The 20,643-nt window shown below is 29.6% G+C and overlaps 3 protein-coding genes and 1 pseudogene across 6 annotated transcripts in view; 2 read left to right on the top strand and 2 right to left on the bottom strand.

Moving 5' to 3' along the window:
• LOC149881635 (uncharacterized) overlaps positions 1 to 225 on the bottom strand; it is a 4,660-nt gene extending 4,435 nt beyond the window's left edge. The window contains exon 1 of the mRNA XM_090067474.1: positions 1 to 225. This exon is cut by the window's left edge and continues 533 nt beyond it. The gene's annotated coding sequence lies outside the window, so the exon portion shown is untranslated.
• A 983-nt stretch (positions 226 to 1,208) lies between these two features.
• LOC149881634 (uncharacterized) lies at positions 1,209 to 3,860 on the top strand (annotated as a pseudogene).
• A 3,318-nt stretch (positions 3,861 to 7,178) lies between these two features.
• Positions 7,179 to 9,590, top strand: LOC149881633 (uncharacterized). The gene is made up of 3 exons (XM_090067181.1): positions 7,179 to 7,836; positions 7,919 to 8,896; positions 9,055 to 9,590. The coding sequence occupies exons 1-3, from the start codon at positions 7,581 to 7,583 to the stop codon at positions 9,588 to 9,590; spliced, it is 1,770 nt and encodes a 589-aa protein (XP_089923307.1). The 5' UTR covers positions 7,179 to 7,580.
• Positions 9,591 to 16,603: 7,013 nt separating this feature from the next.
• LOC145195214 (adhesion G protein-coupled receptor G2-like) overlaps positions 16,604 to 20,643 on the bottom strand; it is a 29,862-nt gene continuing 25,822 nt past the window's right edge. For all 4 annotated transcript variants that reach the window (XM_090066317.1, XM_090066319.1, XM_090066320.1 and 1 more), the window contains 7 exons: positions 19,471 to 19,776; positions 19,091 to 19,298; positions 17,781 to 18,055; positions 17,629 to 17,695; positions 17,252 to 17,490; positions 16,973 to 17,155; positions 16,604 to 16,868 (listed from right to left, as the gene is read on the bottom strand). In XM_090066317.1, coding sequence (XP_089922443.1) covers positions 16,810 to 16,868; positions 16,973 to 17,155; positions 17,252 to 17,490; positions 17,629 to 17,695; positions 17,781 to 18,055; positions 19,091 to 19,298; positions 19,471 to 19,776 — 1,337 coding nt within the window. In that variant the 3' untranslated portion in view covers positions 16,604 to 16,809. The remainder of the gene's footprint in view (positions 16,869 to 16,972; positions 17,156 to 17,251; positions 17,491 to 17,628; positions 17,696 to 17,780; positions 18,056 to 19,090; positions 19,299 to 19,470; positions 19,777 to 20,643) is intronic.

The raw sequence follows: 20,643 nt of genomic DNA, 5'->3' as shown, positions 1-20,643 counted from the left end.
CTGAAACAAATTTTATTCACTTTACTCAAGCGTGAACATTCAAAAAACCACTTATTAAATATAATTTTGCACCATAATGCTTTTTTTATCGGCTTTAATAATCTATTTTCACAACAATTGAATGATTATGATTTAATTATAAAGTTGTTGCCATATTTGTTAGTCACTTGAAATCAAAGTTTTTACGTATTATTGCGTCAGATAGTACGTAAGATCTGTTCGTAGTTTTTCGTAATTAGTGTAAGATCTGTTCGTTAACAAAAGAGTTAAAAGTTTTAGTAAGAAAAAAATGTTCACCCAGTAGGCAAAAGACGTCTTTTAGACCATTTAAGACAATTCTAATTTGTATTTTTCATAGATGCGTATATTTTTGACGTATATTAAACATCGAATAAACATCTAATTAACAAAGATTCTGTTAATGTCTAATTGTAGATACATTAGATGTATAAACTAAATTAATAGATAAATATCTTTTTTTCGGTTGAGGATAGATGTATTTAAGATGCCTTTTATAGATAAGTTATAACTTGAGGAAAGACTTACGAACTATATAAACACGAAATACGCAACGATTAAATATTAAAATTACGTGTGTTCGTAAAATTAACCGAACGCGACAAATACCGACATCAATTAAATTGTAATATTGAAATTTCGACGAGTAATTGATTCAATTGATTTGTAACTTCAAATAATTTACTCCAAAGGTTCGTTATAACTTACGTAAATAAATTAATTTGCACGAAGTTTCCGTTAAAAACTACGAGAACCATCAATTAACTGATCGCAATCCCAGTGTTTGGAAGAACGCATTCCAAAAGGAACGAGTTCCTGGAACTAGTTCCTTTTTTAAGGAACGAAGCTTGGAACTGGTTTCTTTTAAAATAACGGAACGAGGAAGGAGAATGAATTCTTTTTTTGAAGGAACGTGAACAAAAAGTAATAGTTCTTTAAAAAATTTATAATTTTGCTTTTTGCAATAGTTGTTTTTAAAGTTCAAAAAGAAAATGATTTGTATTTGGATAATCTCCAATCTAAGTTCGCATTCAGTTGGCCACATGTACTAATTTTTGAATTAGTTCTGATAGTTTCAAAATTAGTACATGTGGCTAACTAAATCCGAACTAAAACCGCGTAAAATAAATAAACAATAAATAAAAGGACTTTTTAATGCAGTTTTATTTCACGTGGTTTTAGTTGGTAAAATGAATCCGATTATTGATATTGTCAGTGATGTTTCAGTTATTGAAAATGTTAGCAATTGCGCATGTAATAATAATACTGAAGTTAATGATAAGATTTTATGAAATATGCTGTTACTTTTTATCTAATTTATAGTGCATCGACTTAAGTTTATTGTTTTTAAAGTAAGTTTATTAACTAACGTCCTTGGATTAACTAAAGTCACAAGTCTATGCAACAAAATTTCTCATTATGCTTAACACTATGTAATGTTTTCATTTTCTCTTTGATGAACGTTTGCCTTGGAGCGGTTTAGAATCATTTTTTGTATTCAATGGAATAAATGGCAATAATATAAATGAAAATGTGTTTTGTGTGGCCCTTTAGGAAAAGAAATAAGTACAGCTAAAAATACATCATCGAATCTAAAACGGCATATTAAGGTAAATAAGGGTTAGTGTTTCCTACCATTTTGAATTTAATTAAGTTTACTTATTTTGAATTATGTATGAAATAAAATACATACTTAGCATGCATAGTATCGCTCTATGTACCTTATACAAGCGCATGCAAAAAAGAAATTATAGTAAACATTAAGAAACTTGAATAGGTGCATATATTGGTAAACATGTAAATTCAATAATTACACCATGTTGAATAAAGAATGTAATTCTTTGAATTTGCTGAGGTTCCAAATTTGATTTGCTTATTAGTAAAAACTAATAATTTAAAATTTTTCCTTTTTCATTAGAGAATTCGCCCATTCAAAATGGTTGCTTTTAAAAAACCTATAAATGAAGGTAAAAAAAATGCTTTTGTTAAAAAGAAAAAATTAAGTTCATCAGAGAATGTGAAAAAAGGAGTGGTGCAACCTACTCTTGAGAAATACGGAACTGAAAAAGGAAATGAGCATTTTAAATTAAAAAGCATAGATCAACTTGTCGTAAACTTTATTGTTAGTGAAACACAACCCTAAAATTTAGTTAATAAACCATCATTAGTGAATTTGGTGAAGTTAAGCCTACGTATTAACAATCTGTATTTATCAATGATTGAAGATATTACTTCAAAACTTGGAGATGTTGTGTATGTTGCAACCACAACTGACTGTTGGAGTAAAGGTAAAAGAGGTTATATTGGGGTGACTTGTCATTGGATAGATCAAAAGACTCTTCAGCGTCATTCAGTATCTTTAGCATGTTGTCTCTTAAAAGGAAGACAAACATATACTGTTCTGGCTAATGTTTTGTATAAGATCCATACAACCTATAAAATACAAAACAAGATAGTTGCTACAACAACAGACAGTAGTTCGAATTTTGTAAAAGCTTTTAAATTATATCCAATTTCAAAAAATTCAGAGAATGATGAAGATAGCAATGATTATGATGAAGATAATGACAATGACAATCTATGCGATGAGAATATGAAATTTTGGACAAAAGTGGTCATGAACAAGAAGAGAATGACTTATTTGTTCAGTTACCGCAACCCAGCAAACACACAACGTTGACACAACGTTGAAATAACGTTGATCAACGTCGATCAACGTTATTTCAACGTTGTTTCAACGTTGTGTGCTTGCTGGGAATATTTTAGATGTGCTAGTCATACACTACCCTATGGGCATTTGTTTTTAAAAGTTACATTCTAAACGTCTTTTAAACGTTTTTTAAACGCCTTTTAAATGTTTTTTTGTAAGAATGTTTGGAAGACATTTAAAAGACATTTTAAATACATTTACAACTTAACTTTTAAAAATAAATGCCCGCTGGGTAGACTTAATAGCAAACAATGATGTTGAGAAAATGGTACAGGCTTCAGAAATTAATTTTAAGAAAATTTATAGGAAAGCCATGGGCAAGTGTTCATCATTACGGAGTAAACAAAATGTATCAAATAGAGTTGCTGAAAAAATTCACAATGAATTAGAGGTTTATTTAAAAACGCCTAACAAAACAAGATGGAACTGTACCAATGATAGCTTATTACAAATTAAAAATATTTTTTTAGACTCAAATGGACATAAGAAAATGAACAATATAATGGATTTCTGCAAAATACAAAGATCCAAAAATCAAGAAATTCAATTAATTCATGAATACAGTGAAGTAATGACTCCTCTTGCCCAATCTTTAATTCATGAACACTGTGAAGTAATGACTCCTCTTGCCCAATCTTTAGACTTTTTACATGGAGAAGAATCGATGCTCATGGGTTATTTATTACCGACACTTTATGCTTTGGATAAAAAGTTAATTATTTTGCAACAGAAAAATATGAACTTTTGTGGTCCACTTGTCAACACAGTAAGAACTTCAATTAAAACTCGATTTAGTACTATTTGGCAAAAAAACAGAACTAATATTAGCATCTTGTTTAATACCATGTTTTAAATTATTATGGCTTGATAGTGTCAAACGTTTCACAGCAGAAGCCTGGCTAAAGTATTTGTTTGAAAATGTGGATCTCAGTTCTACAGCTTGCGAAATCGAATCCTCTTCACATATAGCAACAGGTTCATCTAAAGAAGACTTTTTCTGTTTACCAGTTGAAAGCAACTTAATTACAAGTTCTGGTATTGAGGAGTTGGAGTTATATTTAAAATCACAGTCAAAAGAGTTAACTGTGTTATTATTATACCCAGCAGTATTAAAAGTTTTTTTAGAACTTAACACACCTCTTCCGTCGAGTGCTCCGGTTGAACGGCTTTTTTCGACAGGGTCTAATGTGATGACTGAAAAAAGACATACATTGTGTGACTCTCTATTTGAAAAATTAGTTTTATTGAAACAAAATAAAGTTGGTGTCTAAAATTTTCTTTCTCTTTATACTTTTTACTTGTTTTCTAAATCTTTATTTTCCAGTAACAGTTTTATAATGCTCATACTTCCGAGCTGAAATTAATATATCAATTTTATGTGTATAATGTACATGCAGAGGTAGACTAGGCCGGCAGTACACCAGAAATATTAAAAGACTTTTTAAAAGTAATGATTAAGCAAAGCACTATAAAAAAGCGTCTGCTTAGCGAAACAGATCTACTCTTATTTTGTCATAAATGTGCTATAAGTAATACCATTTACTATGTAAAAATAAGTTTAAAAAAAGGAACGAAGTAGGAACGAGTTCTATTTTTTGAGGAACGTGTAACAAGTTCCTTTTTTGATTAATGAACGAGAAATTGGAACGAGTTCTTTTTTTACGAAATGAACGGGGAACGGAACGAGATCCTTTTTAAAAGGAGCTTTCCAAATCTTTCCATCCCTTTCATTGTTGATAATCAAGTCCCCATCCTCATATCGCTTCTGGAAGTTTACCTTTTTTAGAAATGAACCTCTAAACTGGGGGTCAAACAAGTTATAAGGCGTACGCTTCTGTTTTGATTCTTCCCTCAGGAAACTTCTTGTCAAGTTCCTCTTTGAGAGTATTGCACCATGTGACCATCAGGATCCTCACTAATCTTTGCCTGCTCAATCTTTCGTGTAAGGAAGCTGATTTAGAGTTGCATTTTGTAGATGCAAGCCTTTTTATATGATGAAAGACTTTCTGACGTCTCCCTGAAACATGATAGGACCCTGAGTAATTTTTTCAGAAAGCTAAACTCATCAGTAGTTGGCACATTCTTCCATCCAAGAATGCTTTGTTTCAACTATTCCAGTGGTTCACACAGCTGTGTGAGTCCAGAGATCATCATCTGATGACTGTTCCAAGGGGTATCAACCGGGGGCAGAGATAACCATTTATTTGTATTTAAAACAAAAAAAACCCATTTATTTCTCTTTACATACTTTAATGAATTTAGTATTGCTATTTTTTTGTCAAAATAATTACACTATTTCAATTCGTTTTGTAGGTAATTTAAATAATTTTCTGAGCCTTAACCAACTTTAAGTACTTAGGTTTTTCACTCTGCTGCTGTACAAGAGGAAAGAGGTGTATCCTGGGTGTCACTTTTGTCCCGGCATCGAAACAAAAGTGACACCCAGATGGCTGATACCATCAATAGCAGACTTGATGGTATCAGCCTTCTCAATGGAGTTGCTGAGGATCGTGTTCAATATGTGATCTGCACATTGAATTAAACCTTCATTTAGTAATTTCAGTTATAGGGAAAGGGAGAGTTGAGTCTTCATGTTGTATGCCTGGTCAACTAAAACAACTTGACGCTGGACTGAGTTTAAGGCTTCATTACGCTCCATTAGTTTATCGAGTAACCCAGGTATGTTTTTACTAATGTGGTGTATCAAAAGGGACTAACAACCAGAATCCGCTTTCTTAACTTGAACTTATCATTGGTGTAGAGCATACATTGGAACGCAAAAAAAACTGCGTTTTGCGTTTGCGTTCCAAAATAAAAACTCATACGCAAACTCAAACGCATTTGACGCAACTTATTGCGTTTACTGACGTAAACTTAAACGCAGTTTACGCAAATAACTGCGTTTACGCACGCATTTAATACGCAACTTACGCATATAAAGTGCGTTTAAAAACGTAACTCAAACGCAACTTACGCGAATAAATGGGTTGTATTATTTGTGTGATTGTAATAAAGAAATATTTGTTTTGTGGGTAATTTATTCCACAATATTCCAAGTATAAAAATTTTAAAACTCAATCAATAAAGCTAGTTTATTTGCAATTAGCTGGTTTTGGATGAAGAAAAATGCCCTTTTTATGTGGAGGGCAAAACGTCCTGTGATTATTTAGTGTTAAAAACTTTTAGGTAAGTTTATTTCTTTTGAAACAAAACATAAATAGTAAAACTAAATATATACAGAGCGTTTTACCTGACTCATAAAAGGCCGTTTTCCTCTTTTTACTAAATACTATGTTATTCTATTTGTAAAATTTTTTTTTAGATTATAATTTTTTTTTGTTTTGTAGATCTTTTCCAAGCATTGGGCAATTAATTCCTTTGAATAATTGTCCCATTGTATGTTTTTTCATTTTATATATAAAAAAGATCGCTTAAAACGGGCAATTAACCACAAAAACACTATGTTATTGGTCAGCGCACGCGCACTTTTTAAAAATTGCTTAAAACAAAGGAATACTCATTTTCCGCTCACAAATTGAACACAATAATACTCAGTTGTATACGGTACTATTATTTTAACCAAAACTATTTTTAGAAAAAAGTATAGCTTAATACCTTTAACTAGCAAGCTCATTTCAATTATTATAAAAATCTGGCTATATTCACTCAATTTAAAAACATAATACACTCATTTTAAAAGGAGCCATTATAATGAGAAATTAAATATCATTTTTAACAAATTTAATTAATAATTATTTTTTAAATTCGTTATAAAATGACCAAAAAACATGTTAAACACGTAATAATTTGTTTTAAGGGATATGTCTAATGGCATTTCCTTATAGCATAAGGAAGTTCCTATAGGCATTTCCTTATGGTATGCAGCTTATACATAAAAGTATAAAAAAAATTAGTTTAGGAAACAAAACCAAGTTTTACTTAATCGTTTCATAAGTATCTAATTTAATATGACACATCAATCTCGCAAGAGTAAAATCTATCATGAGGATATCATAAAGTCTAGTTCAAAAAAGCGACATGAAGAAGATATATTGCAATCACAACAGTTGCAATTGCAACCTTATTTATCTCAAAGTTCGTCTGCATCTAAATCTGGAGAAGCAATTTCAAAAAGAACAAGATCTGTAAATCCTACAAAAACGACGAAATCTACTATACAGACAACAAGTGCTGCGTTGACATCATTATCGGGAGAGTCTTCGAATAATACTTCAGTTTCCAATATTTCTATTCCTCCTATTCAGCAAGACCCGAGATTAAGGTTTCAGGGTTATAGTCTTTTGGCAAAATTATCTGAAGACTCGTGTAATTTGATAAAGAAAATGCAAGATTTTGGTCAAAGAAACATTTTTCCGAAAAAGAAGTTTATTGTAAATTTAACTGAACGGGTAATTAAATTACTTTTTCTTAGATTTAAAATGTTATTAAGAACAATGTAGCGTATGATTTTTATACATTTTAGGAGTATACTTCATATCTTCATTTCACTACATCTGATACTCAAATAAATAAATCACAAAATGATGTTGAGTTTTTTTGCATATTGTGTAATCAAAAGTTTACAGCTCGTGTTGGTCGAACATCCAACATTAAGAAGCATTTACAAAGAAAACATCATGACATTTTGGGTAAGTGGTTTGACTCATACGATTCACTAAACAAATCAAGTAAAAAGCGAAACGTGCTAGATGCCGATACTTTGAACGCTATCAAGTTCTTTATTACATCAAACTGCTCGATTAATGCATTTAATAATCCCTTTTTGAGGAAAATAGTCAAAGTTCCACTTCCTTGTGCAAAAAGTTTTAGAGAAAACCTGATACCAGAAACGATGGCAAAATTATCAAACATAATTAACGAAAAATTAGACGATGCCCTGGTTGTCACTTTATTTAGTGATATATGGACATCTCCTGAAATGTTGGACTTTATTGCAGTTGGTGCAACATTAACGAACAGTGATTTAAAAAAAGAAATCATCATTATTGGTATGGAACAGATGACGGGACGTCACAATGCAGAAAATATTAAATTAGGGATTGAAAAGATTATAAATACCTTTACCTTCAATAAATCAAAAATAAATGGTAATTTTATTTTAATTTTATAGCTTTAATTACTGTAAATACAATGAATTTATTGATTACTTAAGTTATATTTATTTAATAGCTATTACATGTGATGAAGGGAGCTCATTTGTCAGACTGTTTAAGCAATTATTTGAAAAGTCTCAAGAAGAAAGAGTTGAAGAGACGAAAGGAGGCGGTAGTGCATTTGAAAATGATCCATTGCTGAACCAAGAGGTTGCCCTTTATATTGAAGAAGCAGATAATGAGCAGCTAAAAATATGTGAAGATGAAGTCTTAAATATTGAAATTCAAACCTCTGATGAACTTCTTGAAGTGCTATTAACTGAATCAAGGAAGCTTACTTTTACAAATGTTATTCAGTTAGCCAAAACAGCTGAGGAAGTAAACATCACTTATGACTTTAACGAAGATAACGAATACGATCTTCATAGTGCTGAACTAATTAAAGATCTTGAAATTGAATTGGGAACATCGAAACTACCGCGGTTTTCTTGCGCAGCTCATAAAACAAACATCGCTGTACGAATTGCTATTAAGAAACAAAAATATATGTGTCGTTTACTTGCGACGCTTTCAAAGTACGCAAGAAGCATCAATCAATCTATAAATAGCGTTCAATACCACATAAAAAATGAAGCTAAATTACAAACAAGCTGTGATGGAATTCGTTGGTCAGCTGCTTTCCTAATGTTACAGAGTTTTCAAAGTGCTTATAAAAGAAATGCATTTGATCCGGAAAATCAATGCCCAATCGAATTAGATAAGATTGAACTATACCTACAAATCCTTCTTCCCGCATACCAGTTCAACTTAATTGTACAAAAAAATCTTTCATCGATTGCTGATGTTTTGCCTGCATTGGCTATTATGATTTCAAAATGGAGTAGAATGGAATTACAAGGAAATGGAAAAGAATTTGCTAACTTGTTAATTTCTTCTTTTAAATTAAAGTTTGAGTACGAACTTAACTCAGGAATTTATCAAGTAGCATCACTGTTGAATATCTCAAAGCTTAAATTGTGGTTCTTTAGACCTGATTGTCAATTTATTGTTAAAGGTATTTAGTTATTAGGTTTTATCATTTAATTAAGACAAAGAAAAAGTTTTAAAATTTAGTTTAAAAACTAGTTCTTAAAAACCTAATTTAAAAATTTAACTACTTTTATATATTAATTTATTATATTAAAGTTTGTATTGCAACCTAAAATTATTTAGGAGCAGTAGAAAAGCTACACGAAGTTCTGAAATTCTTTACGCCACGTAATATTTATCAAAGTGCTTTAGAATCGCAACCAGGATGTGAGCTTACACAAGCGAAAGAACGATTGAGTTCAAATGATCAGCAAACTGATTCGCTCAGCGGATTTATGCTAGATGATAACTTTTGCCCAGAAGCTCGGGAGCCTAATTTACAACTCTATTTACTTGAAATTGAAAAAGAAAAACTTTACTTTTTTAAGCAAATTGAAGAGAAAGGGCTTGCTGTATCTGTGTATCCTTCTTATGATTTTTGGTTCAAAAATTCTAAAATGCCAATGTTACGAAAGCTATTTGTCATCTTACTTAATATTCCATCATCAGCAGCTTTTATAGAGAGATATTTTAGTACTTCTGGTTTTGTATGTGAAAAGAGGCGAGGCAACATGACAGCTGATCTGATTATCAGTCGCTCATTGTTAAAAGTAAACATAAAACTTCTTGAAAGTTTAAATGATTTTTCGGACGACGATGACTCAGATAGTGAAACGTAAACTTATCATATAAAGATAATATACTTTTTGAACTTTTAAAGCACAAAAATAAAATGAATATATAATGCAATAGTTTCAATAATAACGCAACGGTTTAAATAAAAAGTTATATTATATCTTTGAATTAAAAAGTAAAAAGTAATTACTTAACGATTCGCGTTTTCTTAAAAAGACACATTTTTAAAAATAGATTAGGTAAGTCGCGTTTGTGTCAAGTTTGCAAACTAACTTTCTGTAACTTATAGTGGAGCAAGATGTTCCTAAATTCAAGTCCCTTGTGCATTTGTGAGACCTAGGTAAATTAATAATTTTGACTTTATGGACATCTTGCCCCACCCTATCCTAAACTTGAAAAAATAAGAAAGCAAAAGAAGAGAATAAAAACAATTGTTAAAAAAAAGTTAAAATGAAAAAAATAAACTGTAAGGTGCAACGAACAAAGGGGGAGAAGACTGAGTCAAAGTAAGTAACTTTAGTACATATCGATCTTTCTTACTGTAAAATTTATGATACGGAATAGGAAATGGACATACGCATATACATACATATACATACATATATATATATATATATATATATATATATATATATATATATATATATATATATATATATATATATATATATATATATATGTGTGTGTGTGTATATGCGTACGTTCCGTTTCAGTTACGTTTGTAAACGCATTTATACGCGTAAATTGCATTTGAGTTACGTTCGTAAACGCATTTTATATGCGTAAGTTGCGTATTAAATGCGTGCGTAAACGCAGTTATTTGCGTAAATTGCGTTTACGTTTACGTAAGTAAACGCAATAAGTTGAGTCAAATGCGTTTGAGTTTGCGTATGAGTTTTTATTTTGGAACGCAAACGCAAAACGCAGTTTTTTTTGCGTTCCAATGTATGGTGTAGAGCAAGGTTGTCGCTTAATAGGTATCATTAAAGAGAGAAGTCTAATCCACCTATTTACAGTTGGGCAGTCGCGCATCCAAGATTTCACAAAGGCGAAATTTAATACCTAGAATAGAATTTAAAAAATAGTTTTGTTTAACTTAAAACTAAAAACATTGATCATCAGTGTCAAGATTGACGAATCCTGACCGTTATTTTTTCGTCAGTGATAGAAATACAATTACTTACTATCATTAATTGAGTTAAAAAGGTTCAAATCTTACGCCAATGATGGTTGTTAATACTACTATTAAATTTTTAAATATTTTTGGCAAGTCGCGAGGTTAGAATTATTTTGTTCTATCTCCTATTTTAAAAGTTGGGAGAAAATGAGTTATTAATTTTAGTAAGTAATGATTACTTCTGAAATGAGCTCTATTTTACATGTTTTTTTTCTAAATAATTTGTTTAAACATAAATCATTTAAAGCATAAGTTATTATATCTTTAAAAATTAAGGCTAAAATTTTAAATAATTTTTACTTTAAGAAAAAAATCAAAAACTTTCTCCCAGCGTTTAAACTTGGAACAAAATAATTCTAACCTCGCGAAATGTAGAAGAGTGCTTCACGTTGTACTTCTTGTACATGACGCCCATTATCTTGGAAGAAGCAGGTGTGTTGACAAGGTTAAAGGGCAGGTTCTCACTTTCCAACCATTCCATGATTACCATTTCTCTTGTAAACTGATCATCTGAACGAACAAGCTAATTGTTTGGGGCTCCAGCATGCTTCCTTTCCTCACTACGGTTTGCATCTTTGACTTCAGCATTGTTGTCGGAATTTCGCATTTTGCATTCAGGATTGTGAAAGGAGTTTCTTTGATTTTTCTTATCATTCTTCTATCTGGAATTGCTTCCATTCTTCCGGGTGCTTATGCTGAAAGTGGTATCTGATGCTTGATGTGGTGCCCTTTGCCATTCCAAGGGTGATTTGCTTACCCTCAGACTCACATATCTTGTACTTGGCATTGACCTGAATACCCTTGTTTACCTCACCAAATCACCGCTATATGAGGGATCTTGACATGTTGATGACACCAGGACTGTAGACGTTTAGTTGAAAAAAATGTAGTTAATCTTCATAACTGACAAATATTTACGTTTACGAATTGTAAATAACGATTAAAATACAAATAAAAAATAAATTTCATTAATATTTTTTCAATAAATTCAGTATACTTAACAATATTAACAAAAATACCAAGAAAAATAAGACTTTAAAAACTCTTTCTTTAAAATGAGAACTGATCTAGTATGTGGACACAATTTTCTAAACAAATAAAATTATATAAAAAGCAACATTTATAAAAAGTCTCATATCGCTATTTACGAACTTTAACGCAAATTATTAACGAAAGATTCGTAACTGACGTTAGATAAAAATCATTATGATTGAATCTTAAAATTAATTCCGTTAATAAGAATATGATCGTAAATTACGAATTAAATTATGGCGTTTTTTTTTTTACGAAAAATGCAATTAATTTAATCGATTTTCGGAAAATCAAAATTTTCCTAGTTCGCGATTAAACTGACGCAACATCGTTAAATTTTTATTCCTTTCCAGAAACAACTTTCCGACATTCTAGATGTACATTTAATGGCTTTCATTTAAAATTATCGTTCTGTAAAATCGATTTTGTCATGAGTTAAAGTTTTTTCTTTCAGTTCTATAAACCTATATTTACATAGCTAATCTATAAAGGACATCCTAAATACATACACACTTAACCAAAAAAAGTTATCTATTTATAAATCTAGTTTATACATCATAGCAAAAGACGTCTAAGACTACTCTAATTTGTATCTATTATAGATGCGTACATTTTAGGCGTATATTAACATCTTTTCGATGTCTATCATTATCGTTATCGATAAGATATTTTCCAAACCGAATATTTTCTTACTTTAAAAAATTTTCAGTTTCTACAATATCTTTTATGCTTATTTTTCACTTTCGAAATAAAAATCTGTAAAATCCTGTTTAGCTCACCTAGTTTATCTTTAGGAATTTATTTCAGAAATTTTGATAAGTTCGATAAGGATTTCAGCAAGTGCTTCGCTATTTGTTTCAAACTTGCAAATTTTAAAAAGATCCAACTTTTCCATTTCATTTTTAAAAGGTTAATTTCTTTATCACCAAAAACTATTATGATGAAACGTAAGAAATTATCTAATTTTAAAAATAAAAAGTAAATACCAAGGAGGTATAACACACAGGACACGGCATGGTGTAATATAAAATGCGCTGAAGACAGTTTTGAAAATCATCTATCTTGGTTGACCCAAAACACTTTTGTGTTTTGCGCGGAGCTATGGAGAAAACACAGCTGAAACCAAATCAAAAAATTGTATGCATGTAAGTATGTATGTATGTATGTATGTATGTATGTATGTATGTATGTATGTATGTATGTATGTATGTATGTATGTATGTATGTATGTATGTATGTATGTATGTATGTATGTATGTATGTATGTATGTATGTATGTATGTATGTATGTATGTATGTATGTATGTATGTATGTATGTATGTATGCATGTATGCATGTATGCATGTATGTATGTATGTATGCATGTATGCATGTATGTATGTATGTATGTATGTATGTATGTATGTATGTATGTATGTATGTATGTATGTATGTATGTATGTATGTATGTATGTATGTATGTATGTATGTATGTATGTATGTATGTATGTATGTATGTATGTATGTATGTATGTATGTATGTATGCATGTATGCATGTATGTATGTATGTATGCATGTATGCATGTATGTATGTATGTATGTATGTATGTATGTATGTATGTATGTATGTATGTATGTATGTATGTATGTATGTATGTATGTATGTATGTATGTATGTATGTATGTATGTATGTATGTATGTATGTATGTATGTATGTATGTATGTATGTATGTATATATGTATGTATGTTACATACATACATACATACATACATACATACATACATACATACATACATACATACATACATACATACATACATACATACATACATACATACATACATACAGTATGTATGTTAAATATTGTTTTTTCACAGCAAACACAACGTTTCAATTCTAAAATTTCTCTTCTCCTAAAAAACTCACTAGAAAAAGCTCGTCTTCAATTTATACTCTACAAATAACCTCAAACACGCTTATAAAATAAACCGCTGAAACAATATCTAAAGTCATGTGATTCCGTTTATTATGCATCATTACACAAACATCCGAAAACTGCTTTTTAATTCGAAAAGGGAGGGGCGGGTGTTGTATCTGATAAAACTATGAATGAGTCTATTTAAAATATGTCTTTAAGGAGCAGTAGGTTGCAGCAAATACTACAGGATTTATTTGGCTACAGTTTAGTGGTTTTGTTTCACTAAAATTTAACGTGAAACAACTCGGAACTTTTTTTTGGCTGGCACTTATGTTTAAAACTGTACATTAAAATTTTAATTTTCAAAAGAAAAATTAAAAAAAACTTGTTTTTGAAATCTAAAAAAAAAAAGCAAATAAACTTTTAATATACTAAGCATTCAGTACTTTAACAAAAAAAAAAATAATAAAGTTTTGTAATGAGGTGGAAAATAAGTTTGCTTACAAGATAAACACACCTTAAATTTTCATAATTTTATGGTGATAAGTTTAACTTTTTACGCATATATCCCATTAAAATTACACATTAAGAACATCTATGGAATTACACATTAATAACATCAGTTAAAAAGCGATAAAAGCGTTCACTTTTTTTCGGACTTTTTGCCGTTTTTAGGTTAATCTGAGTCACTGTGCGACGCCAAGTAATTTATCATGTTTTATATTAGCATTTAAACATAATGATACAGCATTTGTATCGAGCAAAGTTCATCGAGCAAAAGAAAATGTATCACTTTCTTGTAGCGTGCAATAATTATCTTTGATTCTATAAGGGCAACCAGTCTTCAAATAACTCATCGTCGCTATGTTGCATCTATTTCCTAACCCATTAATATTACCGTTGTCGTTAATCTTTTGCTTAAAACTTTTTTTATCTGATTTCAGAATTTAGCTTAGTTCCACTTGCTATGTAACTAAAGTTTTACAAACTCGAAGACGTTCCCTAATGAGGTTTAGATACGAAAAGACTATCTAAGCCTCATAACGAAATAGAAAAGATGCAACCTCTGTGTTTCTATTTTTTTTTTCTGAGTTGACAGAATAAAGAATAAATTCATGAATCTCTACTTAAATATTTGCTTGGAAAATTAATAAATTAAAATCTTTAAAACTAATTACTAAGTTACAACCAAAAGAAGAAAAATTAAAATGGGCCTTTAATATAGGCAAAAAATAGTAATTGCGTCAGCCAGGTTTATACAAAAACAAAATAAAAAAGGCAAAGTTCAATATGTGTTTTAAGTGGAACAGATTTTTTTTCTGGGCCTGCGGAATTGTGCGCCAAAATTGAAATTAGGATGTAGTGCATTCTTTGAAAAGGTAAATTTGCTGGTTTTACTGGGTTTACTATTTTTAATAATTTTTTCCTTGATATATCAAAGTTCTTCTTGCTTTAAAACATAGCTCTTATTGTAAGAAAGATATGCTAAAAAATTTAGACAAACCTTCAGCTAGTTCTCTTGGAATAGCAGCCACTATATTAAGAAAAAGCGAAAAAAGCAAAAAAAAAAAAAAGAAATGAACAAATATACAAATATTTAATATAATGCATACAAGAACATAATTGAAATTTAAAAACTCCAGTTACATATGTTTTATCTATTTTTTTTTTAAAGTTTCGTCACTTTTCTTCTTTTTTTTTTTAGCCCTTAAAATTTGACGACGAAATTTGTTCAGTCAAACCGGAAAAATCAACCATTTAACACGGATTTTATTTATGTAATTCAAACCGTCTATGTTACATTAGTATGGAATAATGTTCAGTTTTTCAGATCGACAATTTCATCCACATATTAAAATTGATAAATTTAGTCATAGACATAGAACTTCAACAATTTCAGTGTGAAAAATTTCTTTTTCAAAAAAAAAACCAAAATTTTTCTATTAAAAGACTCATTAACATTTTGTGTTTTGGTCGTGAAGACATTTTGTGTCTGGTCGTGAAGACATTTTGTGTTTGGTCGTGAAGACATTTTGTGTTTAGTCGTGAAGACATTTTGTGTTTGGTCGTGAAGACATTTTGTGTTTGGTCGTGAAGACATTTTTGAAACTGATGTGAGTAGTACCAGTTGTAAACTTTAAAAGATGCGAGATTGAATTCCAGAATGTTCTATTTCAAGACTTACCTTTAAAAAATTGTTCTATTTCAAGAGTTACCTGTAAATATTTTTTGTCTGTTTCTATCGTAGCTTCCTATTTTTTTAAAAAAATTTAAACGCCATTTTGAAATTTACATTTCAAACACACACACACAAAAAAAAGAAAATTCACAAGTCTTCAATTTACAGAAGATTCAGTAAGAGCACTTCAAGAAGGATTTACAATATTTACAATTTCACTGCCAGGCTCCATCAAAACTTTTTTCTATTCGTTTGTTTTTGTTTTAACTCTATCCACGATTTACCATGTTCAAAAAAAAAAAATTTCTGGGAACTAAATGCGATTGAAATTCAACTGAAACTCAACAAAAGCGATCTTTTGCCCCATATATACATATATTTCCTCCATATATACATATATGGAGGAATATATATATATATATATATATATATATATATATATATATATATATATATATATATATACATATATATACATATACATATATATATACATATATATATATATAAAGGTTTTTTAAAGGACTTGAACCAAAAAAGTAAACGAAAAGCTTTTAACCAGTAAATTTTATGCTTTTTTTTTGTAATACAACACTTATTTTAAGGCAGTACTTTTAGTCAATTCACTTATTTGAGGTAGTAAATTTTCTAGGTATAATAACTTTGGTTTTTGAAATTCTTGAACATTAAAATATCTAAAACAGGTTTAAAAAAAACTTTGCTTTTTCGAAAATTTCCAGGGGCATATGTAATGCAACTAGCCACAATTTAGTATTTTCAGTAAAATTAAATTCATAAAAAATTTCTTTAAGACATTCTACTCAACTAAAGGGAAAAATTTATACATGTTAATATAAGGTTTCAAAACGATTGTCTAAACGCTATTCTGGCGAGTGTAAAATCTTCTTCGGATTGCTTAATGAGCTTAATTTTTTTTCTACGTAAGTTACAACTTTAAGAATCCAGTTTCTTATTAAGTCACGTCAGTGCAACTTGTGTTAATAGTACTCTTTGATGATTCCAAAACAAATCCTGATTGTTTAAAAACAAAACATTAAAATTATAGAAAAATACAATTTTCCATTAAAAGGGAGAAAACATTTTGTCAGACATTTCAGGTGTTTAAAAAAACTTACTATTGTTTATAAGTCCTTTATCGAGGCGTTTTTTCTTGTTGCGTCGACTCCAAATGTCTGCCATCAGATCAAGCCATTTTTTCCGAACATTCGGATTTAGAGGAATATTCAACACGAATAAAAAGAAGCCCTGCAAGCTGTTAAATATGACGAAAAGTATTTGGAAAGTATACTCCATGCCGCCTACAACCATAAGGGTTAAACACTTTAACTAGGGAAGAAACAACATGAATAAGTGAAACAACTTTATAAGAAAAGTATAAAATTGTATTAACCTACCAAAAGTAAACATGCCAAATACCCAGGTCAAGCCAAGTAAGATGCTACATGTAAATGCTGTGCGACACGAGTGAAGGATGCGCTTGAAATCTCCGTTTTCAGGTGAACTAACTGGTTGACGCGCTATGCGATTATTTAAACGATTCATCACCATTACAAGAATGGAAATATTCATAAACAAGATTACAGCCACAGGAGTTAGCAAACCAAAATAGAAGTAGTTTCCTCGGATAATACAGCTAAAATTTACTATTTCATATACCAACTTATAGAAATAAATTAAAAAAAAAGAAGTGCATTAAAAAGTTTCTTTCCTTAATTTTTGCGTTAAATAAAAAAAGGAAAAGTTCTAACAGTTTCCATTAAAATAAACTTACAACTTTCTACCGATATAGGAACTGTTGGCAGCACCAGCAGTTATTAAAACAACAACAAGTGGAGATCCTGAAAATAAATTAACAAAGAAATGGAAACAGAAACAATAAAATGCTCACAAAAAAAAAAAAAAAAAAAAAAAAAAAAAACTCACCCCAAGCAAAAATTGAAGATGCAACCATAAACTTTACAGTATCACCTGTTATCGACTTAGTTTCCGTAACAGTGTAGCGATACAAATTTGCTCCCTGAACGGCTGTCCAACAAAAGGTAGTCAATACAAAGTAATGCAACATTCCTGCAACAATACGGCAGGAGTACTGTGATGAGGAACCACGTTTTGCTCCAACAAGAAATATTACAAGCAATACAAACAAAGATGTGCACAGACAAATCAGAATTTTCATTGAAAGCTTTTGTCGTAATTCCCTAAAAAAGAGACCTTAAACTTTTTAAGTGTTTGAATTAAACATGTTAAACTAAAGTGTCATACATTTTTGTATTAATTGTCATGTTTTATATATAAATTAGCATATTATCGCATAAATTGTCATAGATTACATAGAAGTTGTCTTATAGATAATGGTTATATATTATAATTTTATATATATTTATGTATGCCATATACAAATTTTATTACAGCTAGCGCCATACTATCATACTGTCATAAAAATTAATATATATCATCATATAAACTCGAAAGCCAGTAATAAATTTTATTTAAATACAAAACGAAGTAAAGAGTGTAATATAAGGATGGTTTATCAAAATGTAGTAAAAAGTGTAAAAGAGAGAACAGTTCATCAAAGTAAAAACAAACCTTGCTTCCCATTTCCTGAGTAATGTAGCAAAAGCGCTACATTGTCTCATGAGATACATCAGGTGGATTAAAAAGTGATGTGTAGGTCGATATGGCTTATTGAAGTATAAAATAAATTTAGTAACACAAAATACAATTTGAGATTATGAATATATGATTATGACATGATATACTTTTAAACTAAAGAAGCATCAAAATCAAAGGGTTTCATTTTTGCTTAAAGATAGAGTATTAAATCCTTTTTTTTTTCATCAACCCTATAAAATATTGTGTTGTATCTTAGATATGATTATGAATAATATGAGATTATGAATATACATAGTAATATTTGCACCATTGTGTTGCGTCAGAAGGAATGTTGTGCGTGTTTCATATATTCATTGTATAATTGATTGTACACAAAGAATTTGGAAAAACCTATATAAATTGTAAAAGCTGAGAAAGAGCAGTGAGTGAGAAATATATAACTGTAACAAAAATATAGTCGTCTTGATATTACATACATTTAAATTAATCAGTTACATGAGCTCTACTAAATTTACTAAATATTTTGAAATAAATCATCAGTTGACAGTTAGATAAGTAAAACAAATTTTAGCCTTTCTGTCAGCTATTTTTAAAATTCATATGTAAAAGATACTCACTTGAACAGAATTAGGGTTATCAATGATAAAGTTAACCCCACTAAGGAAATCAAGCATCCGATCTGAGAGAGCCATTGAAGTTCTTTAGGATTGGAATGGCTTTGTGATACATCCATGATAAGTGCAAAGTTTGTGAGATGATCACATTCACAAAGAACTTCAGTATCGTCTTCTTTCTGTTTGTGGCAACCAATTTTTGACCACACATCTATGTTTTTAAATCAAATTAAACAACTTTTAAATGCAAAAAAATAATTTGTTTCTGGTTCTCAGAGCAATAATTTTATCCCAAATTTCACTTTTTTTTTCTAAATCTTTTTATATCAATAAATGTTCTTAAATTTTTAAAAAAAGATGCAAATTAGAATCATAAAACTTACCAAATCTGATGCTCCAAAAATAACAATCAAATCTTCCTTCTAACTTATTTGGATTAATCTTCTTAAACTTTATGGAAATTGGATTCGTAAGATTTTCAATTGTTTGATTTATAATACTAGCAGAAAGAATAGGACTGACAGCAACTCCAATTTTAGTACCATTTGGTGACTGCTCTGAGTCTTTTATGAACAGTTTTTCATTGGTGGTGAAAAAATGAGGCTTTAAGTAGAAAAAGGAGTAAATGCTATTGTTGATATTATCAAGCACACTGCCAGGAATAAAAATAGAAGCAAGTTCTTCAAAGTCTGTAAAGTAAACAATAATATCTCTCTGAGTATCTTTTAATTGATATTATTTATAACTTTGTAACACTAAAAAAGAGGTTTTGTCATTCAGAATGAACCAGGAAGAAAGACTTGCACCTTAATTAGATTTCAACACTTCGGTATATATAAAAATTTATTAATTAGTTACAAAATCAGAAATTTAAATTAGTTGCCAACTATCTTACAACTACTAACTGCAAGCACGAAATTAAAAAAAATGTTTAAATTTATAGTAATTTTTTTTATATCACAACTTTCTTTTCCTTTTCAGCATCTTTGTATGCAATAATACAAACATTTTCCCCTTTTTAGAATTTCATTACCTTTTTACAATTTTATGAAAATGCTTTTAATTTGTTTTTAAGTCCAAGACTACTACCTAATCAACATTATAATTAAGAACTGAATTCCCTGTTTTTGTTTTCTTTTAATCTTATTTTCAAAACGAATTTTTACAACAAGTTGACTTAAGCACTAACAATCCTAGTGTCAAAATTTTGAGCAGATTCATTTTTCAAAATTAGTTTATAAATTCTGGGTATATGCCTGATTCTATTTTGCTCTAAAAACCATTTAGTTTTGCTATTGCAACACTGCATTTAAAAAAATTCAATATTACTTTTAAAAGCAGAGGATTAAATTAATATCCAACTTCAAAATTTATAATTTTTTTCAACAAGAAAATAATTTCAATGTTTTAAGTTGTTAATGTAATAAGCAATAAATATGTTAAACTATTAATACAATAACCGATAAGTAAGTTGAATTTTACCAGTAGCAATTTAGAGTTAAAACAGTAGCAAAAAAATATTATATATAAATAAAAAGCTAACTGTTTGTTAAAGC

Source organism: Hydra viridissima, unplaced genomic scaffold, assembly GCF_058129835.1.
Source record: "Hydra viridissima isolate aposymbiotic clone 2 unplaced genomic scaffold, HvirCarnegie_v1 scaffold_11, whole genome shotgun sequence".
Lineage (NCBI taxonomy): Eukaryota > Metazoa > Cnidaria > Hydrozoa > Anthoathecata > Hydridae > Hydra > Hydra viridissima.
Note: the sequence above shows the minus strand (reverse complement) of the source record. Positions and strands in the feature narration are given on the sequence as shown.